This window comes from Leuresthes tenuis, unplaced genomic scaffold (genome assembly GCF_036924035.1).
Source record: "Leuresthes tenuis unplaced genomic scaffold, fLeuTen1.0.hap1 SCAF_14, whole genome shotgun sequence".
NCBI classification, from domain to species: Eukaryota; Metazoa; Chordata; class Actinopteri; order Atheriniformes; family Atherinopsidae; genus Leuresthes; species Leuresthes tenuis.
In genome coordinates this window covers 2,939,841-2,965,018 of record NW_027325368.1, presented here as the reverse complement: position 1 = coordinate 2,965,018, position 25,178 = coordinate 2,939,841, and the positions used below count along the sequence as shown (strand labels likewise).

Below are 25,178 nucleotides of genomic sequence, written 5' to 3'. Positions count from 1 at the left end.
ATCAAACTAACTCCTGATGAATTCGAAGTAAACACAAGAAACTTGTGCCAATAAGAAAATTAATTAAAAAATGGACCAGACTCAGTGAATAATTCCCTATAATCCAGTGAGCAGAGCTGACCAACAGGTCATTGGGGTCATCAGGTGCGACCCTCCTTTCATCGGTGTTTCGTGAAGTTAGGCCCACGACAAAGTTACCCCCCTAATGCCAGCCGTCACTGCTCCTCACACCACAACAACCATCTTTTCTTCCACAAGCACAAGCTGCCCCAGCCTCTCACCAGCTGCACACCGGTCACAGCGGGGTGGGGGTACAGACCCTGGTTCAGGTGGGGGGGTAATGAAAGTATAGAGGGTGCCAGAGGTGGAGGCAGGACAAGACACACCCACAGATTCAGCAGAAAAACTCACTTAAACAGTCCTACAGTCACTAAAAATGCCAGCAAAAACAGTCCAAACAGGCCAACTCGGCTGAAATGGCCACCTGGTTTCCAAAGGCTCACCTGGGCCACACCCTCCACTTAAATACATCCTGGATTTCTTCCTTGCTTCTTCCAAGAGTCTGTTTACCCTAAGTGCTCCCCCTGCTGGGCCCCCGGCTACTATTGCTTCTTCTGATCCAAACCCACTGACTGGACTTTTCTGCCTCATCTGACACTTCCTTCACTGTTTTCCTCAGATTCTGTCCACTTACACCCAACTCCCCCAACAATTAGACAACAGACTTTGCAACAAATCCTCTACATCCTGCTTCCACTGGACAGATCCTAACTTTCCATCCTTCCATGCTCTGCTTCTGCCCCCAACTCCACATACCTAAGCTTTTTCCTTTCATATGCTTCTACTACTAAGTCCTCCCAAGGAACAGTCAGCTCTATGAAATACATTCCTTCTACTCCTAGACCACAAGACTATATCAGGCCTTAAATTTGTAGAGGCTATTTCCTGGGGAACAACAAGCCTTCCTCCTAAATCTACCTGCATCTCCCAATCACAAGCACCCTCTAAGCTGCCTTGCCTCCTTATTGTCTTTTGCCACTTTATTGCCACTCTCTTCACCTTAGACCCTCCTAAATTTACCTGGCTTCATTTATCTTCAATACCTGCAGCTAAGCTTCTTAATACTTGGTTATGTCGCCACGTATACCGGCCTTGTGACAGACTAACCTTACAGCCTGACAAAATATGCCTCAGAGTTGCTTTACCTGAATATAACGAACATAACGGGTCTCCATTTAACCAGAGTTTTAGGTTCTGGGGAGTTGGCAATACATCATATGTTGCCCCAATCAAAAATCTAATACTCTTTTCCTCCATAATCCACAGCTCTTTCCAACTAAGCTAATGAAAGTTTAAGTGATAATTGAAACTGTAGAGTTACAGCGGGTAAAAGTAAATTTAAAATGAAATATGCAATTGATAATCAAGAACTACAGATATAATGAACGTATACATTGAGTTATTGTATATGGTGTAAAAAAAATCTTGAATTGGAAATTAAAACTGAATTAAGTACACATTAATAAAATTGACACAGTGGCTAAGATATGTTGGTAAGTGAGGAGGTTGCAAACATATAAAGAAATACTGGGACAACAAAAGTGTTTAAAGACAAATGAAGAACACAGAACGATAATGATAACTCACCGTAACTAACTTTTAAAACTACAGATATAACACCTCATCATCTGTCTGCTGTACATTCACAGCTCAGTCCATTGACTTCACGTTCCCATAGGAAGTGAGTGGAGCTGCTCTCAGCCAATCAGATTTACGGATAACGCTCCGACAACAAACAAAAGATCGAGGCTAGCCGAAGCTTATTATACTTTGTCGATCCGTCTAGCCCAACGCTAGTAGTTACTTTGCTCCTAGCACGGACCATATCGTCTGTGTTTTAACTACTTGCAGGATCTCTGTGGCAGATCGTATCCTTTTAGGGTCTCTATTTGTGGCTTTTTGTCACCTAATGTCAGCTTGAGCCGTTTCAGCGATTGCTTTGCCTTTGCTGGCCAAGCTAAAAGCGTTAGCCAGGTTAGCTACTCGGCTAACCAGCTCTGGCTGCTTCTCTGAGACCAGCGAAGCCAGTTAGCTTAGCCTGCTAGCTAGCTAGCTTTGCTAAACCCCCTTCAAAACTTGACACTGACGGACACCAGTGGTTCTGGCTTGTTACTGACAAGCCATTTTACTAAAACCCGTGTCGTAGCAATGTCTGGACAGTCGACGGGCAGTGGGTTTCTGATGTCGGTAGTTGTCCATGGAGACTTGGCTCTGAACGAGCAGGAAAAGGAGCTCAACCAGCGACTCCGACGGCTCTATCCAGCCGTTAATGAAAACGAGACCCCTCTTCCCCGGTCATGGAGCCCGAAGGACAAGTTTAGCTACATTGGGCTCTCTCAGAACAATCTTCGTGTACACTATAAAGGTATGACACAAACACATATTCAAGTTAAGCACTTTATTGACGAATGCTAGCATCAAGTTTGCTAGCGTAGCTTAGCTACACGGTTAGCGGATCAAAGCCAGCTGCCGTTGTGGCTAAAAACAAAGTAGGCTAGGCTAGTAGCCTCATCAACAACAAGACAGAGGACATCTTGCAACCCGACCAGCTGGCGAGGTGTAGTCACAGCCAAAATTTGATCTACTAGCTCGTTAGCCTTTGCTGCTACCCCGTTAACCAGTTGGTCAGCTTTACGAACTGCCACCATGACGCTTTCACAACGGACTATGACGAGCTATTTTTAAAAATTTGACACATAACAACTAATATCTGCACCGTCCTTTAATAAAGCACACTTGGGGTGATTTTTTGCTTTGGTTGGTTTTCAGAATGATATCGTTTGGAGTTGGCCAAAAATGTGCCTGGGTTAGACAACCAACTGGTAGGCTAATGTAGCATTATTAGGGAATTAAATGCCAGGATATACACAGTGTCTCGTGTCGTGATAAGACAAAGTTACTCCGAAGAATTCTTTGTCTTCCAGTAAAATAGCTGTTGATGACATGAGTACTTTTTTGTTGCTGAGAGTTTAATACCAAGTGTCTTGTCTGACATTCAGGTTGGACTAGTTGCTTAGCAAAGCTATCATGAGGGGTTTTGGTGCAGGCCTAAAAAAAAAAAAAAGGCTAGTGTTTAAAAAGAAAAAAAGGTGTAACTGCGCTTCCTGGGTGTGTTCTCCTATTCTGGGTCTGACTGGCCTTCTACACACACTTCCTTTTTGCAGCTTGAATGTTATGTGTCTGTACAACTTACTGGAATATCATTCAGGATGTAAGATTTGGAGTAACTTTAATCATTCTTAACTTTTACATAAACCTTCAAACAGGGAGCACAAGGAAAATGGCACCAAAACAAAAAGCCCTTTTTAAGCTACACATTTCCACAGCAGTGTTAAGCTTGAACACTAAGGCTATTTATGGTGAACTAGATTTTAAAATGTCCAATGTTATAGTGGTTTTGTAGAAGCTGAATCATGCTGACACACATAAATGTCTGGCTTGAATTTGACTGTCTTTGAGAGGCCTTGAGGTGACATTTGTTGTGATTTGGCACTCTATAAATAAGACTGATTTAAATTAAATCTCTATAATAGGCTATTTTCTTTGAAACCCAATTTACAATACACATAACTTTTTAATTCTAATTAAAGTAAGCATCAATTTTTCTGAAATGGAAAGACTTGTGCAGATATGTGACATCTTACTAACGGGGATCAGAGCTGAAAATATTGATTGATTGGTGCCAGGAAGTTGTTCCACATACTTAAATATAGTGTTTAAGAATATTGGCTAAACTAAACAATGCATCTGAATATTTCAATCAATACACAGCAACTGTAAATATAGTTAAAACTCTGAATATATGCTGCAGTGTTTGTGTGGAAAATGTCAGCTTTTTGCAGTAATCTCACACATCTGCTTGTAGAACTTATAGAAATAATAGATCTATCAACATAAGATCCAAAAACTTAACATCTCCCATTAATCAGTTAATTTACCCAGAGTGCATCATTTTATATAATCCACTAAAAGTGACACCGACTCCAGAGTGTAATTATTTGTAAACTGGATTTCTTTCTTTTTTTTAATGTTTTTTTTTTTATTAGGATTATGTTAGTTGACTCTGATCATAGTTTTGGGTAAAGGTTTATTTTTATTATATTTTCTTCACTGTAATGGTGACCATCTGAAAACCAGCACTACAAAATCACATGTAAAATGGAGGTTTTCTAAGTTTGCATGTGGTTATAAAGGAATATGATCCAGATAAGTAATTAAACCTGCTCCTGAGATGGTGCATCTTGCTTGTTACATGTAACCAGATGTTATTTGAACATTGACTTCATTAATTGACCTGTCTGTAATTGAAATTAGACATTGGATGATTTGTTGTAGATTAACTAGCTTCTAAACCTAAGATTAAAGCAGATATTCTGTTGGTCATGTGCTTGTCATGACTCAGTATTTCCAAGTGTAATGAGATTTAAAACCTTTATTAATAACAGCAGCCGACTTGTCCATCTGTCACAAAGACTACAGACTGCTGCTAAATAATTTCCAAAGGTGTAAACCTGTTTAATATGATGCTGCTGACAGCTGTAGCTGCTTGAGTTAAGGCCAGTTTCTGATACTAACAAGATGAGCAGGAGGTACACATTCAGAGCCACTGACACCCTTACGCTAAAGTTTATTAATAAAATCTATTCCTAACATACAAAGCTGTAACTTCATGTTTCAGATGAAATCTTATTAGTTCTAAGCACACTCTCCCATAGGGACAAAGTACATAAATTATTATATTTTAAATTTTACCTGATCAAATTTAGGGAAAACTAGTATTTGCCCCTGGCTCCCACCCTCCTCTGAGCTGATTTGACAATGACTTTAACATTATTTGCTCAATGAAGCAGCCTTTCAGTGTTGGAAAATCACTGGCAGATATGACCAGAGTTCCCTTTTACAGCTATGTACTTAGTTTGTCTGCATTTGTCTTTGTCAATATTTGTTCTGGGGGTTTCGTCTCCCCCAGAACAATTCTACCAACTCTATACACAACCTATAACTGTGCTTTAAATCAGCTTCAACATGACGGTTTCTTAGTCAAAGTAGCTGCTTCACTCACAGCATTTTCCCCTCCTAAATGAGCACAAAAGGATCTACTATATTCTGAAATAAGTTGTGTTTTACATCAAGGTCACGGAAAAACCCCCAAGGATGCAGCGTCTGTACGAGCCACCCACCCCATCCCAGCTGCCTGTGGGGTCTACTACTTTGAGGTGAAGATTATCAGTAAAGGCCGAGATGGGTAAGAAGACAGAACAAAAGCATTTAGTTCCATTTATAAACTATTTCTGCCACCTGCATGTCAATTTTCTTTACTCCAACACGAACGCTTTGCTCCTGAACCGTTTTAATCCTGAAATCCTGCCTTCATTAGTCAGCATGTTCCATCTTAACAGGCTTAATATTTCTGAAAATATCTTTGTATTAAATATTTTGTAACCCTTTACATGACAGTTATAAGACTGCATATATTTATTTGTCCTGAGAGATTTAAGATTTTGTGAAGAAAATGAACTTCTTTACATGGTCAAACTTGGTCATGGGTGGATATCGGCTTGTTTAAGCGGGACTATAAGGTTTGATTTAACTGAGTTGTACCATATGCGATTCTACAGCCATGCTAACAGCCTTCAGAAGGCTTGACACCTTTAAGGTTGTTTTTAAGGGACCTCTTTCAAAGTTACTGACTTTAAAGCTTGTTAATAATATAAATAATCTCCAAACTCAAGTATGACAACAATAAGAAGCTCGTCTGGAAGGATGTACCTTAACCCAAAAGTTAATTCACTGTCTATCTATGACTGATCTGTTTATTTTTGTTGGGGTAGGTGAAAAATAACCTAAATCTACATGATATAACATGTGAATGAACATTTTGTCCAGTAACAGTGGCTCCACCTTTATGAATACAGGTGGAGCTAATGCTTTGCTCTTCCTAAAGGGCTCTAAACCATTATTAAATGCTTTTCTGCTATTTATTAGGAGTCATCCGCTTATTTAACACGTATATTGTTCACCAAATAAAGTTTGTATACATTAAAACACTCCAAACACTAATGAATTAGAAGCATGAATGAAATCCCCAGTGGGCAGTTTGTAATTCTAAACCGAGTCATTTACTGGTTCTGTGTTTTGAACACGAGTCGCATGACTTCAGCTGATTCAGTCCAACAGATCAATGCGTGTGGTTAACAAACCCACTCTTTGAAATCCTTTTAAAATGGGATCTGCAGCTCTTTTAACACATCAAAGAGGCCGTGCACACGCTTTGGTCGGATCAGGGAGCATCTGTAGGGCACACAGTATCCAGGAGTTGATGTAAAAAGTAATGTTGGGAGTAGTGATCGTAAATGATGCTCCTGTATAACTCAAAGCCTCATCTGCCGGTGGCCATTGCAAATTAGCACAGGCTATAAATGCTACGATGTAGGGCATTTGTCAATGCTAATAAACACGTGACCTCTTTAAAATCTCAGGACTCTATGGGTTCGAACGACTTATTTTATCATGCTTAGAAACTATCGTCTGATTCAGGCCTTTAAATGTTTAAAAATGTAGTTTATTTTCAGTTTTATCAGCTCCACTAAAGGTCATGGAAGTCCAGCACATCCATGTTTCTGAGTGGAAATACAATGAATTCTTATTTCTGTTTATGATGAAGTGGAGTGAAGCTGAAAAATAAAGGAGATGTTATCTAATTTATTCATAACAGTAACAAGGTGACTGAAAATGGTTGAAATGTTCCCAAATATTGGGAAAATATCTCATTTGTATCAAAAGGGAGTTATTTTTATTACTTTGGCTTATCACCTGACTTTATTTCTAGTTTATTGTAAATAACTGAAATACCAGCTTAATGAGATGATTAATTTCTCTGATGTATTTGGAGGTTAAAATCTTGTTTATGCTTACAGTAAGAAACACGATGCTTTCCCCAGTTTGTTCCCCTCATTTTTAAACAAATCAATCAACAAAATGGGGTTAATTTTTCTTCCGGGATCATAACCTTTTTATTTTTATCCTTTTTAAGATTTTAACCCAAGTTTCTGGGACTTTGAGGACATAAAATAGAGTTAACTGTTGCTCGTGCTGTCGACCATTTAAGCTCCAGTTGACACATTTCTGGTGTATTTCTGCTGAATCTGTGATCTTTGATAGTATTTCCTTGTTTCTTCTTGCATTGCTGTGTTTTAAGGCCACAATCTCAGGCTAAAAGGCGTGTGGATGCCAGGAATTAACAGCACGTGATTGTTAAGACTATAAGAACATGAAAATTGATTAAAATTGCTGCTTTCCCCTCATCCTATGCAGGAGGCCAATAGATGGCCTTGAATGTCACTTTGGAGCCAGTAAAATCTATGGAAATGCTTCTGGTTAAATTCTTTCTGTTTTGTGTTGAACAGGAGCTTCAGCAGTGTTGAATTCCTTGTTATATCTTGTCATTCTTTGCCGTTATTAGATTTTCAAACCAAACACCAGGCAGTGTGCACAGACTGTGATTCTCCTCCATAAATGTTCTCTCCTCTGTTTGTCTCGCAGGTACATGGGCATCGGCCTCTCAGCTCAGGGTGTAAATATGAACAGACTCCCTGGTAAGATGACATTGTGTTTGACTCTTTTTCATTTTGCCTGTGAAGTTGCTTGCATCACCAAGAGGGAATAAAAGGCCTTTGGTAGGGGAAACATGGCAATTATCTGATTACATCGGCATGTTTTCTGTCAGGGAGGCTGGAACACAGTGTTTCTACAAGTGTGATAATGCTGCAGAGGACAGGAAAATGAATGTGGAAATGTCATTGAGTTCAGCTCTGCTCCAACCGTGTGCTCCAGGTACACAAAACAGTCGATTCCACCAATTATGTCTAATATGAGCACACGAAACATCACCAAACGGACAAATAAATGTAAGAAAAACACAGATAATGGTCTTATTAGGACAGAATAACGATGACATTTCAGCTTTGTGAGAGGAAACCGGTTCATTTTCTTTGATTTAAACAAACTCGCACATGAAGGTGTTTTCCAAGCTTTCTTAATTGTATTTGTTGAACTAGATGAAACACGTGATGCGTTATCTTGTGAGACATTCTGACCTTTGTGTCATGCTGTACCTCCACTCATCTCTTTGTGTTTGAACTAGTGTTGCTTAACATTTGAGGGAATTTGGACACTGAAGCTGCAGCTGCTGGACACTTCCGATACGAGCCGGTGGCATTAAACATACCCTGCAGATTAATAAATTGATTTAAGGGGGAAAAGAGACGACATTTAATTAAGAAAGGTACTTTAAAACGGGCTCTTGCACCTTGTTGAAAGTTCTTCTTCCTGTTCTGGCCGTGATATGTTCCCATTGCACCGTGATGATGACATCATCCTGAGGTTATCAGTTCAAACAGGAGCCTTCACCAGCCTGAGAGCAGGACCCGCCCTGGTGCTCCGCTCTCTTCATGCAGAGATAACGCCAGGCCAGAGCAAACTGGAAGAAGCACTCGTTTTGGGATGCCAGAGTGCTGCAGAGTTGAGAGCTGTCTCCCGGTGATGAATGTGGCAACGGCAGGATTCATCCTGCAGCTCAGCAGCAACTCCCAGGATCCTGCCTCTTGTTTTTTAACGTTAAAACAGTTTGTGCTGAAGGAGAAGCTGCTTACTTACAGCCTGCTTACTCAGATCAAACTTTGGTTTCTGTAGTATTTCAAGGAAAACAACAGCTAAAGGAAGCACTGGACGCTCTTTTTAGGCGATACTTTCATTCAGCAGTGAAAAATATTGACATTTATTTTCTATTCAGTGCTCATCAAGTCTAATATTTGGGGTTAAAAACAGAGGAATCAAACAAAAGGTGTTTTCTGTGTGTGGAGACTATAGTTGGCAGCCAAAGAAAGAGGGTCAAAAAGGTGAAAGCATCCTGACTCTGAGAGCATATTCGTCTTTCTAGGAAAAAATGACTGAGCTGTGTTCTTCTGCTGTCTCATTAATGGTAAAGTAACGGCTCCCAGCGACTGAACGGGCTCATTTGACAGGTTTATTTACAGTAGAGCGCCCGGAGGAGTCCTTGAGCAAGGCAGTGAGCCCCTGCAGGTTTCTTCTGGCTGGCTGACCCTGAGGACTCTCCTAGTTCACGATTTAAGAAAAAAAATAAAAACGGCGCAAGAGGTCAAAGGTCGCCGTGCGGAGACGTTGCTGCATGCACGGCACGCATCAGGCTTCGTGGCTGTTCCAGCCATCGAGCTGCTGCCGGTTCTTTCAGTTTCATTAGGCGGTCGCTCTGCTTCTCATCCTTTCTGTTGGCACTGATGTCCTCACTGACCGAGCTTTTTAGTTTTTTTATTTAAATTAAGTCTATCATTTGCCACAGCCTTTGAAAACATGAGTTTATTTTCTTTTACTTAGATTTCCACTTCAGTCGTGTTAGACTGTGGCTGCAGTCTATGAATCAGTTTACACACTTCTGTATCCGCACCTCTCAGGTTGGGACAAGCACTCGTATGGTTACCACGGAGATGACGGCCACTCCTTCTGCTCGTCTGGCACTGGACAACCCTACGGACCCACGTTTACAACGGGCGATGTCATTGGCTGCTGCGTTAACCTCATCAACAACACCTGCTTCTACACAAAGAATGGCCACAGCCTAGGTGAGGAGCCTTTAAACCAGTGGCCTGAACCTGTATGTTAACCTCTGGAGATCCAATTCATTACTCGTTTCTAATACTTAAGACAATAAATCCACATTTTCACACAGCTGAACATGTCCATGACTCATCAAATGATCCAGATCACATACAGAAGTTTGCTCTAATGAGACAGATGTGCAGGATGTTGTCTATATGTAGATATGTGTAATAATAGCAGAATATGATCGCAGTGCAGATGCAGTTCTCCCTTTGTGGGAAACACTGAGCTGCGCTGCAGATATCTGCAAGCCATCGAGCTGTGCTGGCTTTATTTTTCCTCCCCACTATGCAGCAAACTGAAGCTGCATACCTGGATGATGCGTTTGTGCTTTGCTGCTTGCACACCTTTCACAAAGTCCTGTAACCTTTTGCTCTATTCAGGTCACCTGAGCTGTTTTTGTCTGTGCTGTTCCTCCCTGCAGCATTTAAACTGCTGACCAAATGGCACAGAACACCGTCTGACCTGCTTCCGGTTGATTTGAGGAGTTTTTTGTTCATTTCACACCGCATTTATCATAGCTTCTCGACAATAAAAGCACTTCGCTAGTTCATCAGAGGAAAGCTTTTAATGAAAAGCGGCAACAGCAGGAGCTTAATGCGACTCTGGTGGGCGCTGAAAGGGATCAGTTAAGAAACGAATTAGGATGACGTCTCAGAATATCGACAGGAAGGCTGGAGTGAAGCTGATCTTAAGATTAAAGCGATCCAGCTGCTGCAGTGTTTGGAGCTGAACACGGAGCTATGATTCATCAAACTCATGATGGCAAAATTACTGAGCAAACTACTGAGCAATCAAAAGCCACTTAACAGCTTCCAAATTCTCCATCCGACTGAATCTGCTGCCTGCATACGCCTCCGGTTGTTGCTCCAGCTGTGTGGCATTTGGCTGGCAGTGACACCTGCTGTTTAGGATGAGCGCTGCAGGGAGTTCAGCTTACCTGAAGCCGAGGTAAAGGTGTATGACGTCATGTCGACTTCGCCGTTCCCTCACGGCGTCCAACGCGTTGCTCGGACTTTTTCCTCCCTCCTTACACATGTGGACGGAGACATTTTGGTTGTTCTGTTCTTAATTTATCTGTCTTTTAATGTAAAAAGTCAGTGACTTTTAACACCTTTTTGGCCGCAGCGGTAGAATTCCTACTTTAATCATGACATTACAGATAAAGTTTGATGTTTTATATTTAGTATAATATCCTGTAATCCTGATAAAGGAAGCGCTCCAGTTACTGCACAAAGATGTCCAGATTATTTCATCGCACCTATCCTTCAAACTGACCTTTTTCCTCTGTTCCTATCCAGGTATTGCCTTCACAGACCTACCAGTAAGTACCTACTTTTGTTTGCACTCTTTATCTTTTTAGTCTCCATTATCTGTCAGCACTATTTATAGAACTGGTTGCTTCTTTTTCTGCAGAATGTCCACTGCAGTTAAAATGTTTACACTGTTCAGAAATGGACTGCAGGCTGGAAAATCTGTGAGCTTCATGTGTTTATAACTGTAGACTTGGATATTCTTTCATTTCATTCTCTCTCTGATTGCATTCAGTTGCACACAGGTGGTCGAGTGTTTCAGTGTGGATTGAAATTGCTCTTTTAATAATGAAGTGTAAGGAGGCTGTAACTCACATTTGTGCAGGCCTGACGTGGCTCGACCTTTTTCTTATCCCATTTACAGCTCTGGGGATATATTTTCCACACAAATTTAGGGGAAATAAATCGGGTTTTTTTGACAATCTGGGTAGTTTGAAGTGGTGTAAGACAAAAAATGTCTTGAAGTAATTGATAAATACCTTTTACATGTCACAGATTTGAAAAATAATCCAAATTTGTGCCATGATGGTTGTTTTCGCTGCCTTTGAAAAGCTCTTTGAGATTGCTATATTCAAGGAATTGATGAGTAAAAGTGTTGTATAACACGCAGTTTTTTATAGTTTATCTGAAGCAACGGTTTAAAGAAAAGACCCCGGTGGGTCACATGTAAACTAAAAGGAGTTGCTGATACTCACGGAGAGTTTTTCAGGTGTCAGCGTTTTCCATTAAAATGTTAAAAAGCTAAAAGGAAATAAGTACTGGATCGGTGAAGTTGTCCCAAACGTGAGCCTTGTTCACAGTTCTGTTACGTTGCAGCTTGAAAGGAAAGGAGACTCTTTGGTAATGAACTCAGCCCCACATCGGTGTGTGTGCTTGCACAGGTTAAGCTGACCTTACACACATCGTTGCTACCTCCCATGCCGGCTCGGACGTATCAGCCGTGGATTGACTCCGACCCTGCATCCAAAGCGCCTCTGTCCCGGGTTAAAAGTCGGATGTGCACAGCCCCTCGGTGCCCACTGCTTATGCTGCTTTGTCTGCTCATTCGACAGCTGTGTGATGTAACAGGTTTCATCTTAAACTCCCGGATGTCTGCTTTCACCTTGCCTTTTGGTGACTCCCGGCACGTGTTCATACTTTCCAGATGCCTCACGTTTGGATATGTTCACGCCCGACTGAACAACTTCTCAGAAATGTCAGGATAAATGCTCCTTTTATTCAGGTGGGCTCCGTATGTCTCGAGGAACTTTTGAAAGGAATAAGGGAGTAAAAAATAATCTGTGCTGCACTCGCTAATTATCTATTGCAAGGAAATGCTGGTTTTTGACGCCTGTGATGAGCAACACACTGAAGCTCTTATGTGTAGAAGAACGAGGGCAGCTTGAAGTAAAAACTGAAGCAGACCTAAACCCCTGGAGCTGGTCGGCCTGTTTGTTTTGGGGTGAAAACCCTCACATTTCTTTGAATGATCAACTCTGAGAGAGCGTAATCTCAGCCAAAATATACACTCACCGGCCATTTTATCAGGTACACCTGCTAGTGAAAGGCTGGACCCCCTTTTGCCTTCAGAACTGCCTTAATTGTTCGTGGCACACTTTCAGCGAGGTGTTGGAAACATTCCTCAGAGACTTCGCTCCATGTTGACATGACAGCATCATACAGCTGCTGCAGATGTGTCGGCTGCACATCTGATGGGAATCTCCCGTTCCACCACATCCCAAAGGTCTGTTGGACTGAGATCTGGTGACTGTGGAGGCCGTCGGAGTGCAGGGAACTCTTGGGATTTGAGATGGTATGAGCTCTGTGACATGGTGCCTTATCCTGCTGGAAGCAGCCATCAGAAGATGGTGAACTGGGCTCATAAAGGGGTGGAGATGCTCAGCAGCAATACTCAGGCAGGCTGCAGCATTTAAACGATGCTCAACTGGTACTGAGGGGCCCAAAGGAAACATCCCCCACACCATTACACCAGCGGCCTGAACCGTTGATACGAGGCAGGATGGATCCATGCTTTCATGCTGTTTTCACCAAATTCTGACCCGACCAGCTGAAATCGAGACTCGTCAGACCAGGCGACGTTTTTCCAACCTTCTCTTGTCCAGTTCTGGTGAGCCTGTGTGAGCTTTAGCCTCAGTTTCCTGCTGTCAGCTGACAGGAGCGGCCCCCGGTGTGGTCTTCTGCTGCTGCAGCCCATCTTCTGCAGGGTTCCACGTGTTTCAGGCTCAGAGATCTGCTTTCTTTGGTTGGAACGAGCTCTTATTGTTGCCTTCCTAACATCTGGAACCAGTCGGCCCATTCTCCTCTGACCTCTCACACCAACAAGGCCTTTTCACTGGATATTTTTCGTGCCATTCTCTGTAAACCCAGAGATTCATGCCTCTACATGCCTAAATGCATTGAGCTGTGGCCATGCAGTTGCTATTAGCTGTTTTAGCTAATGGTGTTAACCAGCTGTACCTTATAAAGTGGCCAGTGTTTGTACATTTCTTTCTAAATATGGGATGGAAGTGATGCCCAGTCCTGTCTTACTCTGCCCTCACGCCTTGTTTTGTGAACGACTCCCACACCGAGTGGATGTTAATTCTCGTTGGATTCGTGCATGAATTAACTGAGCCGAGGCTGGGAAGGTTTTTTTATTCTCTTCCCACCTCCTGCATTCTCGGTTGTAGGTGAAAACAGTGACTGGTTGTTTTTGAGGGAGAAGGCCGCAACAATAATCTATTGAGCAGCAAAAAAACAGACTTGGCTGTGAGCCCGACATTCATGTTTTTCCAGAGTTGTGCAGTGAAGTGCGTCACCTCGGCACAGCCGACCTTTGTGGTTATTGCACCATGACAGAGACGACGCTGAGGGACACACTCGCTGCTTTGTACTCCTTCACTGGGCTTAAACTACAACCTAATCTTTACTCATTTATTCAAAATGCCCTCTTTACATCTTTCTCACTTAAATATAATTAGTTGTAGCTGCTTGTGTTTAATTCTTTTCGTCATCACTTGGTAAAACTTGTTATTTTAGGGGTTTTTGACGCAATCGAAGCACAAGACGGTCACCACAGAGCATTCCTGTTGTCATTAACTGGATGTTCTACCTCTTTATCTACTCCTGTCTTTCTATTAGAAAGAATAGATTATATTACCTGGAAATGGAAGTGGACTCTCAGCTTGTGGTCATCATGTTGTTATTTCTCCTGTTTCACTCTGAAACAAACAGTCTTTAAAAACAGTTTTTAAAAGGCTTCACAGCTGCAGTGGATGATGCATTTTTCTTTTTCCACTTAAATTTATTCTAAATTCTACTTGATGTGTAACTATAACTGTGATTTGTTGCCCAGAATATTCATCCGTGTCAGTGGTTTTAGGCTTTTAAAGGTTAAAAATAGACGGTTGGTGATTTTTAGATGAGACTTAATGCCAGAACCACTGATTGGACACATGATGGAGTTAAACCTGACTACTTGTAGCTGGAGTGACTGATAAAAACCTTGTTTTTATGTGAACTCACTCTGTTCTGGAGCCATAAACGTATAGGCCAGTATCGTGTGTATTGATCAGCAGGTGGCAGCTTTTAAATGCCCCACTCAGACCTGCCTGTGGTGATGTTTGTTGAAACTAACAGCTGTTAAAGGACTGGTTTTTGGTAGTTTTGCTGGCAGTTGTTGCTGAATATTTGATCCCTGAAGATGACATTTGTGAAGCCGCGTGACAGCGGTGTTGGATTAAAACAAATCTGGTCCCTTCAGCCTGCCATCACAGTTTCATTGTAAAAGCTTAAAATCACATTTTCAGGGGTAATTGTAGACAAAAGCTTATTTCCTCAGATTTTCTGTTTTCCTGTTTTTCCTCTCATTGTTTCCTGTTTTGATTTATTGTCCAGATTACATTCCAAGCTCTGCTTCCTCTATTGTACTTATTGTTGACCTTCTGTCTCTCCACTGCAGCCTAACCTGTACCCGACGGTGGGCCTTCAAACTCCGGGGGAGGTGGTGGATGCAAACTTCGGCCAGCACCCATTCGTGTTCGACATCGAGGACTACATGCGCGAGTGGAGGACAAAGATCCAGGCCCAGATCGATCGCTTCCCGATCGGAGAGCGTGAGGGCGAGTGGCAGTCCATGATCCAGAAGTAAGAGGATTAGAAAACTGAATTATTCCCGTTTAAACCTGTAGATGCATGTTCCCTGTGGCTCTTGGAGTGGCAGAGTTTAGATGGCACTTTTAGCTTTGGGCGCATTTTAGGTGAATTAGATTGACGGGGCTCTTCTGAGGGTTATCACAGTCTTGTAATGGTGCCGTTAGCATGATAACGGAGCTCGTTCCCGTCTATCACAAACCTTTTCCAGCCCCTGTTCGTGTTCAGTTATCGTTACAAAGACCACATCACTGCTTTACTCAGTCCTGTCCACATAAACAGGAGACGGCTGACTGATAAGCTCCCCGTGAAATCTGATGTGGTTTTAAATGTTTACATATTTGTTTGATACAGGGCATTACCATGACAACAGTGTCTGGTCCAAGTGTGTCAAAAAAAGTTTGATTTTTAGTGTTTATTTACCCTGGAAAATGATTAAAAGTGCTGATGACTCGTCCTCCTCTGTGGGCCAGATTTCTGCTGCCTCGTTAGGCCTCTGGAGCCGACTAATCTGACCTAAAGTAGAGTTTCTTGTTCTTGAGGGAGGGTAGTTTATAGCTACTTTAGTGTTACACCTGCGGGTTCTTCATATTGTATCTTCTTGGTCTACTTTTCCTTCATTATGCATTAGCTGAAGTTGAGCATTGAGACTGTTGGAAGTGTTGCAGGTGGCATGAAGTGGATCCAAGCTTCCCAAACACAGAACCAGAGCTGTGATCCAGAAGTAAAAGCTCATGCCATGCCCTGATGGGATTAGCTCTCTGTTGCTATGATTACTTCTCCTGAATGGATTTAATCTCCAGTTGATGGAGGGAGTTGTTTATCCAGAAGTCCCCTCGCTGGCTGGGATGAAAACAGGAAGTTTTTAAGCTCTCTCCAGTAAATGGGAAGTGTTTTTGTCTTTGTAGAGGAAGAGTAACATGAGGATGAGTCTCCTAAACACAACTTTCCCTGTGCACAGCGTTGGCAGTGTCCTGAGAGATGATTCATGGAAAGAAGCAGCTGTGTGCAAATGATAAACGGCCAAGAAGACGAGTCATTGTTGAGCAACACTGATGCATTTTGAGGTTTATACTCTGTGTTGAAGTGCAAACAGTCAGATGAAAACATTTGGAAACTAATATTAAGAGACTTTCCACTGACTTCCTGCTCATGTTCTGACTGCAGCACACTCTGAAGCTATGTGACACGAAACACATTTTCAAAGTCTCAGGAATTAATCTGAGGAGTACAAAGACACCAGAACTCGATTAAAGTCTGGAGTGTTTCAGTTTCCTCTCCTGTTCCTGGAAACCGTGAAACGAGCTCAGTTTTCGGGTTACTGTAAATATGAACTTTGGGTTGTCTCAGATGGTCTTCATAAGCAGACTGAAGCTGCTCAGTTGCCATCATCCAAGTTCTCATTAACCAAAGCTACGGTCTTGAAACCATGAATATGGGTATTTTGACAGTTTTTCCCTTGATTCAGCCCAAAAAAATCACATCCACATAGTAAAACACTAAAAAGGTTTGCCGTGTTGATTTAAAGTGAACACGCCTCTACCTTTATTCAGGATATATCCTTTATTTTTAAGCACATGACCCCACTCTGTTGTTGTCCACTGGCAGAAACCTCTTAATTCTCAAGGTTTTCCCACAGCTAACAGTCTCCTCCAAACAAACAACAACATGTTGGACTAGTTTACAGTGAATTCTGTCGTGCATACAGCAGTCCTGCAGGTTTTAGATGCTTCAATCTTCCTAAGAGCTCCATTTCATCTGAGTAAGTTCTGCAGCAGCCTGCTAACGATGCACTGATCTGAGTCAGGTGAAGCAGGGAAACCTCTAAAACCTGCAGGACAGCCGCCCTCCAGGACCGGAGTTGGACAGCATCCCGTCGCTATGCCAACAGAGGGGAGATGGGGGTGCATACCGCCGTCCCCTCACTGTGGCGAAGGAGAAAATATCCGTCGGGGTGTGCAGGGCTCAGTCGTCATCTGAAACTTGTGTAGCTTCAAATGCTGACGAGCAGCAATATCTCAGGCGGCTTTTTTTCAGTCTGGACAGGAAACTGTGGCTGAATTAAAGACGATAATTATATCTCGCTGTTCCTTAGTGCAGCTACAGATGAAGCAACTTCAAAACAGCTCTTCAAATTGGGGTTAAATGGAAAATGAATGAGGACAGCGAGGATAATCAGCCACTTTAAACATATATCTGTGGCTTTTTCTTTCATTGCTTATTGTTTTAGCTGGTAATGAAGTTATGTGCTCACTGTAACCACATCAAGAACACGATAAAATGTGCTTTTATTGGACTTCTCCTTTGGATAAATCATAGTTTCCTAATGAAAAGCACATGAACTAAGCCCGTTTCACTTCATTATATTCATCTATACAAGTTATTTTGTCTGATCAGAGGTGTGAGGAGGAAACTGTTCCTGTTGAATCTGCTTCTAACGGCTCTTTGGGTTTTCAGGATGGTGGCTTCCTACCTGGTGCACCACAGCTATTGTGCCACAGCTGAAGCTTTCGCCAAATCCACTGACCAGGCTGTGCAGGAGGAGCTGGCTTCCATCAAAAACCGACAGAGTGAGTGTTCGTGGCTCTTAATGATGGGACTTCTGATCCTTATGTGATCGTTAGATTATTGTGGCACATTGACCACATGTAAACGCATTTTAAATCTTATTAAATGAAGCGTAGCGTGCTGCAGAGCAGGCTATAAATGGTGCTCCTGACGTGTTTGCAGAGATCCAGAAGCTGGTGTTGTCGGGTAGAATGGGGGAAGCCATCGAGACCACCCAGCAGCTCTACCCCAACCTCCTGGAAAGGAACCCAGACCTCCTCTTTATGCTCAAGTAAGACCAAGACAGTTTGATGAAAATCCCTCATCGGAGCGGTTTCCTCCTGCTTGTAGGATTCTTTACTGAAACTGCTTTTTTCTTTCCTTACCATGAAAGCAGCTTCAGTCACAGCCTTGCTCGTATCTCTGGTGAACCATGTGAAATTTGTTTGTATGTGGAAGGTATTCAGGTTTTTATTTTAGGTAAAAGAAGACGTTTTATTGGACTTTTAAAGGGATGTGCTGACAGTTTGTTCAGTTTGCTAATTCTCTAAGAACTTTCCCTTTTTCTCACGGCTGACCTACTTCTTTCTTCTGTGTTTAATCATTTTATTTGTTTTTATCTGTCTTTGTGCATTCATTCCTCCTCAATTTGCACTTTTGACTGATTTTTTTTATTTGTCCCGACCTCTTTTCGCCCCCCCCTCCTCCCGTTCTTGATCCCCAGGGTGAGACAGTTCATAGAGATGGTGAATGGGACGGACAGTGAGGTGAGGTGTCTTGGAGGACGAAGCCCAAAGTCTCAGGACAGTTACCCCAGCTCACCCCGGCCCTTCAGCAGCCCCACCCACAAAGCTAGCAGCTCCCAGCCCTACCTCACAGGTACGGTCCAGCTGTGCTCCGTATGGTCACATCTGGAGACCAGAACAGGCTTCTGGAACAAATGCAGCTCAGTTTCACACAGAGATGATGGCTTCTTAGTTCAGAGGCTGTGGCACAGAAAGGGTCACGTGTTTACAATGCATTATGTTGAATAAAAGATAAAATCACCGTCCGGCATCGTTCTGAACGAGGGGTAAACCTGTGCCGAGACGTCTTTAACACATGCCACTTTCTTTGTTTTAGGGTTTGACAGCAACTGCTGTAATGGTGTGACGTCTAATAAGAGCCATAGCTCCTCCCCTCACAGTCACAAGCCCTGCCCCCCAGGCTCTGGCTCCACCCTCCCGGCCTCTGACATTAGCCTCAATGGGAGTCGCAGTCAACAAACCATTACCAGGTACCGAGTAACTCCACGTTTGCACAATTCAACCGGTTGAGCCTGCTGTTTCCTAAGAAACTTCTGCGTTGGTGGTTACACCCTGTTTCTTATTTGATGATGGCAAAAAGCAGACTTTGGCATTTAAATGACTCGACCAGACAAACTGGCTGCGTGATCCCATCATTTCCATTTTAGCAGATGTGACGCTGCACAACCACCATCTGATCAAGTTCCTCCTGCATTACAACAGCTAATGATAAACTGTTTTTAATCAAAATGAGGCCAGAAACTCGGTTATTTTGCTATTGCTTGGGAGTCAGTTTGCAGGAACAGGAAGCTGCTGTCAGTCTAATAGTTGGAGGAACTCCTCTGTGAGCTTGTTGTGAGCTGCTGCAGCTTCTGACGGTGTGTTTTCACCCCCCCGTCTTCCCTCAGTAACGATGTGGACATGGAGGTTGACCACTTCACCAACGGAGTGACAGAATCGTCCTCCAATGGGTTCCTCAACGGCACCTCCAAACACGCCACTGAGCCCGACGACTGCGATGCAGATATGGGTGAGTAGAGCTGATGGCGACTTAACTCGAGCCTGCTTGATAAGGCGGTTTATTTTAGCAGCCTCTTTGGCAGGAGTTATGCTCTTTTCAGGCATCTGATTCCCTGTAAGAATTAAATGAACCACTGGTCTTAAAAGGCAGAATTATTCTTTTGGTATAAATTCTGTCATGATCATATAATATATGTCCTTACATCCTATAAAAGTACCAAATATATGCAACTGTTCTGCTGAACGGACTCAACAGAGGTGGAGTCGGCTCAGTCCAAGAGGCAGCTGTGTGGGGGGAGCCAGGCGGCCATCGAGAGAATGATTCATTTCGGCAGGGAGCTCCAGAGCATGAGCGAACACCTCCGCCGCGAGTGTGGCAAGAACTCCGCCAACAAGAAGATGCTCAAGGTAACCCGAACCACAAAGACTTTTTTACGCTGCAGCAGTTTCTTTAAGACCTTTGATGTCTTGGCCAAACATTACGGCTGAGCTGCTAAATCTTTGTTGTTCAGGGATCAAAAGAGAACAACACGAGGTAAAATCTGCTTGGAGTTGGCCAATAATAATACATTTTGGTCACAATTTCAGTCAGATTTTCTGAAAGCCAAGCAGGGTCGGGTTATATTTGTAAGCGTCGTCTGGTAACGTTTAAAACTGTAAGATTAGTAGAATTTCAGAACAGCCACACTGGAAGGAGCTCGTGATTCAGTTTAATTTGTTTATTTAGTACAAATTGACAACAAAAGTAATGACAAAGTCCTTTTTAATGAGGAATAAATGAGTTCAGTACAAATCAGATTAGATTACGGTCCGTTTCATTCAGTCCAGTCAAATACATTAAAACGCCGACTCATTTGGCTGAGGAAACAAACGGGTTGCATCAAGTCTTTGCTTGTGATAAATCACCAGCCCTGAGCATGCAGCAGCAGGAAGGTACCAGGCTCAGTGAGGGCAGCCATCTGCCTCCACCAGCTGGCTGGGTGAGAGGACAGAGACGTCAACAAATACCGTAACATCAGGCCGAGGATACCTGCTGAGGGAGGAAAGGGAGACCATAAAGTTGCTCAGAGGGTCCCACGGTTCAGCTGCCTTAAGGGTTGGTTCAGGGTCACCTGAGCCAGCTTCTGCTGAACGACGCCTAATAACTTGATTATTGTGTGAGCGAACTGTGCGACCCCGTGGTGACAGAGGTCAGAGGTCAAGGAAATCAGTCTCGTCTGAATTTAGAAGCACTCATCCAGACCTCTGTTTTTAAGCTGGTTGTCTGACCAACTGATTTGTTCTTCATGGATGAGCATCTATTGATCTGTCCAATAATGTTATTTCATAAAGTAAAAAGTACTTTTTCCAAACACAGAACCCTGAAGATCTCCATGATTAACTTAAAGCTCCATCGTTTCCATGGGAAAACTGGATTAAACCAAATATGTTCCAAACTCTACTCGGTCTCAGCGAGTCATGTGACGCGATCTGTCTCAACATGGCACCGGTAGTCTGACAGGAGCTGCAGGAATGTGCAGAGCTCATCCATGGATGACGGTCTCTGGTGTAAAAACACGTGAAGAAGAGGTGTGAGCGGTGTCTGTTTCTGTCTGCTGCAGGATGCGTTCAGCCTGCTGGCCTACTCTGACCCCTGGAACAGCCCAGTCGGTTACCAGCTGGACGCCATTCAGAGAGAGCCGGTCTGCTCCACCCTCAACAGTGCAATATTAGGTAGGTTTCATGTAAAAGTCCCTCACAAAAGACCATTTTCTGCTATGGCGTTACATCTCTGCTTTGCTCTTGTGTTGGTTTTTGTGGGCGTGTCACATTTTGCGCCACAAATAGAGCTTCTGTTGTATTTGTGTTGCTATAGAAATCTGAGACTAATGCCCTGAAATCAAATCTGCTGGTCCAGATAACGCTCAGGACACGACTTGTGTGTTTTAGGTAACTGGTGGCGTGTTATCCGAACTGGTGGCGTCTAAGGTCACAGGTCAAGGATGAGCTTGAACTTTAAACATTTGTGAGCTCACAGAAGAGTGCAGCATTATATTTAACTTCTCTCCTCCCCGTCTGAAACTCGGACTCAAAGTGAGCAAAAAGCTCAAATTTCACATTTTATGTAGAGGAATAAAGTAAATTAAATACCCTCCACACTGCTTCCTGCTTTAATTGGATAGAAACAACCGTGTTCTTGGCTTGGCTTTTCTTTGGAAAGATGTACATGCATCAGTTTACCAGAAGGATAATAAAATGGAAGCTTTCATGCATGGTTTTAAACTTTGCATTTACACACAATTCATCCACTGCCACTATAGAGGAGCCAGTTTTTATAGAAGGTCAGAGGGCTGTTGGCACTCGATAAAAGGCTTTAAAGTCATTTAAGTTGGTGATCAGCTGACTTATAGTCTTATCAAGATAAATATCTGCAGGACAAGAGACTGTTTGGATGTCAGTTGCCTGGGACGATGCACCGATGGATAACTTTTACATATAAGCCTCCCAAAAAAGATTTGTAGAATCCACATGGGACCGTTTACTAAAGATATCTCATCAAGCAGAACAGCACAAGTTCCACAGTGACTGTGGATCACAGCTGCCTCATTACCACGGTTACCGTGCTGCCAAACGGTTCTCTGACGGCTGATCCGCTCACAGCTGTGAAGCGACTTTACGAAACAACTTTAGTCTCTAAGATGCTGCACAAGCAGGGGTCTGATCGGCTTTCTGTCCAAACAGGGCGACATTAGCGGCCTTCGCTCTTCAGTTGGAGAGCAGCCGAACACTCGTGTGCCGACGCCATCTTGCTGGCAGAGGGGAGACGTTAGCATGTGAATAAAAGGACATTCAGAAATCTGCTAGCTTGAGTTGGCTTGAGTGCACGCAGCTGAGTTTCAGTGAGCGTTTCAACACAAAGTGTACGAGCAGCTCTGTCCATCCCAGCTGTGAACCGAGCGCGTTTCTGACGCCGTGCGCAGTTTAATAAGCTGAAGACCTGCTGACACGTCCTTCCTCTTTCTCCTTTTTCTCTGCAGAGACTCACAATCTGCCCAAGCAGCCCCCCCTGGCCCTGGCAGTGGGCCAGGCCGCCCAATGCCTCGCCATCATGGCACGAACTGGCAGCGGCTCCTGCGCCTTCGCCTCTGTGGACGATTACCTGCACTAACCACATGCACACCTGTACGCACACACTCTCTGAGGGCCTGTCCAGAAATGTCTTCCTCCACCTCCTCCGTCAGCGTAGTTCTTTAGCCGAGGAGAACCATCTCACTCGCTTCTTGTTCTGCTTTGACCAACCGACACGAGCGCCACCGAGGGTCGGAAGTCATTTCTGGGCAAGTCTTCAGGGCGCCAAACGCTCACCACATACATTTAAACACAAACGCCGCCTCCCTTTCCATCGTAAATATGAAATGGCGCCTCCACCTTGGTCGCTCCCATCCTCGGAGGCTGCTGCATCCTCTTGACTGATGACGGGGGAACAGCAGCCAGCTTCAAAATACTTAGAGCCAAACTTATGTGGACTCGCCGCAAGACACCCAGCGTCTGAACCGGGGCTGGACAGCCTGGCAGAAACAATAGAAAACCCAGGTCGTACATAAATGGAGGGAGGGGGGGGGGGGTAAAATACCAGACCAGTGACCATCATGGTCCCTGTAAACCTGGCAAACATACACACAAACATGGAGGATTGAGACGTGTACACCGAGACTCGCTGAGCGCTCAAACCCCGGCCTCCACCCGCCCTGCACCACCCCCCCCTTCACTGACTTCAGGACGTGGGCGGAGCCTCGGAGTTGGAAGAGGCCAGAGAGAGTCTACAGTCTCGACTTGACGTTCCCCGTTTTTATTCTTTTGTTTAGTTTTTGTTTCCTTGGGCAAAGTGCCGGGAGGGGGCGGGGCCAGGAGGATGGGGCGGGGCCTGTGACCAGGGGGCGGGGCCTGGCTCTTGTTTTATTTTTGGCTCTTTGTTTCTCCAGGTTTACATGCATGGTGCAGACAATGAGGATTATTATTATTATTCTAATTATCATTATATTAATTATTGTCACACAGTATATTTGTTGAGCGCCAGCGAGAGCAAGTTCCACCAACTTATTATAATAAAGGTCCCAATTCCACCGATTTACCAGTGAAGAGCGTGTACATGTTAACGTTTATATACGAATTTAACTAAATGGAATTATATCAATAGAGCGACATATTTAGTTATGAAAGGAAATCATTGAGAAAGAGGAAAAAAACCCAATCCTTTAATGCTTTGTACTGACACCAGCAACCCCTGACGTGTGCTGGTTGGTCCTTTTTGTGTTTCCCGTCGGACTCCAGGTCTCCAACGCAGGTAGAAAGTCGGCCGATTCGACCACATGTGGTTTCTGCTTTGATGTAACGTGTGCTAACTGCAGCCGGGCTGAATTATCGGAGAACATTTCTGGGCTTTCTGCAAAGGAAACCCTGTGTAGGAACCCCGTGATGATCTCACTGCACCCCCCCCCACCCCCAAACACCCAGCTGCACAACAGGTTTGATGCAAACATTGTTGATGTGTATTTTCATATTGATGTCTATGCTAATCTTTAGCCTACGAAAGAACTCAGGAGCCAAACTGTCCCTTCGTTTATCGTCCTTGGTTCAGAATCGTGCGGTCCGACCCAGTCTGTCCCCGTGCCTCAGTTATGGACGCCACTTTTGGACCCGAGCGGGTGTGAAGTCCACCTCTGAGCGAGCTGGCCGTTGTGTTTAAAGTCGCTGCTCTGGACGAGGTCAAACTCCTTTTTATTTCAGTCCCACTTTAACGTCGAGTAGCAAATTTTCCCTCCTTTGGCCTTTTTTAAATCCGGTGACCCCTGACCTGGCTCCGAAGCTGCAGTCAGCTTTTATTCTGTTTATGGAAAGTCAATCCATCTGTTTTCACCCGTCCTCCCTCAGAGGACAGCGCCCCCTGCTGCCCAGCCTTCAGCTCGGCAGCAGAGGACAGCGCCCCCTGCTGCCCAGCCTTCAGCTCGGCCAGATCCCTCTCTCGGCGGCGCGTTTTACACCCGTTTGCTTGTGCTCGTCACCCACAGAGGAACAAGAATGCCGAGGCTTCACATGACGGATCATAGCCCCCCCCGCCCCCTCTGGGTTTGGAGTTTTCTGTACCTTGGTTTGTTTATCCTTTACTTTTCCTTTCAGTTTTTTGCGGATCACAAGCAGTCACGGCATCGTTTAGAAACTTCTTAGACAAAGTGTCTGTTGTCTCTTTCTGAGTAAGGTCTGAAACCTATGCATGCCATAGTAAAAGTGGTGGTAAGATCAAGTTAGATGTCTCTTATTTTATTCTTTTTGTTTCTCCTCCTTTTAGCCAGTTCACGCTGTTTAAGGAAGATGTCAACCAGTAAGTTGTCCACTGCTGTGTGTCCATTTGGAGAAAAAAAAATGTGCAATTTGTGTGAGGGTGAAAAGATTTCTATTAAAATCAACAAACGATGGAACTTGTCTGGATGCTGCCCTGCTCTCCGCTCACTTTAATCCCAGCTGATGTCGTCCAAAGATAATCCTGCTAAATGTTTGCCTCCATCCTGAACCCGGCTGGCAGAAAATCCACCTTAAATCCCCGTAGTGGATGATTCTGGGCCTTTTAAAATGTTCTTCCTGCACTTTTTGGAAATAAGATATTTTCAAA

General features: G+C 43.7%; 1 protein-coding gene across 1 annotated transcript; it reads left to right on the top strand.

Moving 5' to 3' along the window:
- Positions 1-1,756: 1,756 nt before the first annotated feature.
- ranbp9 (RAN binding protein 9) lies at positions 1,757-24,987 on the top strand. The gene is made up of 14 exons (XM_072363298.1): positions 1,757-2,425; positions 5,194-5,305; positions 7,603-7,655; positions 9,531-9,698; positions 11,037-11,059; positions 14,989-15,173; positions 17,637-17,749; positions 17,910-18,018; positions 18,451-18,605; positions 18,849-19,002; positions 19,420-19,541; positions 19,788-19,939; positions 21,133-21,244; positions 22,549-24,987. The coding sequence occupies exons 1-14, from the start codon at positions 2,209-2,211 to the stop codon at positions 22,677-22,679; spliced, it is 1,806 nt and encodes a 601-aa protein (XP_072219399.1). The 5' UTR covers positions 1,757-2,208; the 3' UTR covers positions 22,680-24,987.
- The last annotated feature ends 191 nt before the right edge of the window (positions 24,988-25,178 follow it).

Coding starts and splice junctions, on each gene's coding strand:
- ranbp9 (XM_072363298.1), top strand. CDS start 2,209: ATGTCTGGACAGTCGACGGGCAGTGGGTTTCTGATGTCGGTAGTTGTC. Junction 2,426..5,193: donor TCTTCGTGTACACTATAAAG/GTATGACACAAA, acceptor TTTTACATCAAG/GTCACGGAAAAACCCCCAAG. Junction 15,174..17,636: donor TGGCAGTCCATGATCCAGAA/GTAAGAGGATTA, acceptor TTGGGTTTTCAG/GATGGTGGCTTCCTACCTGG.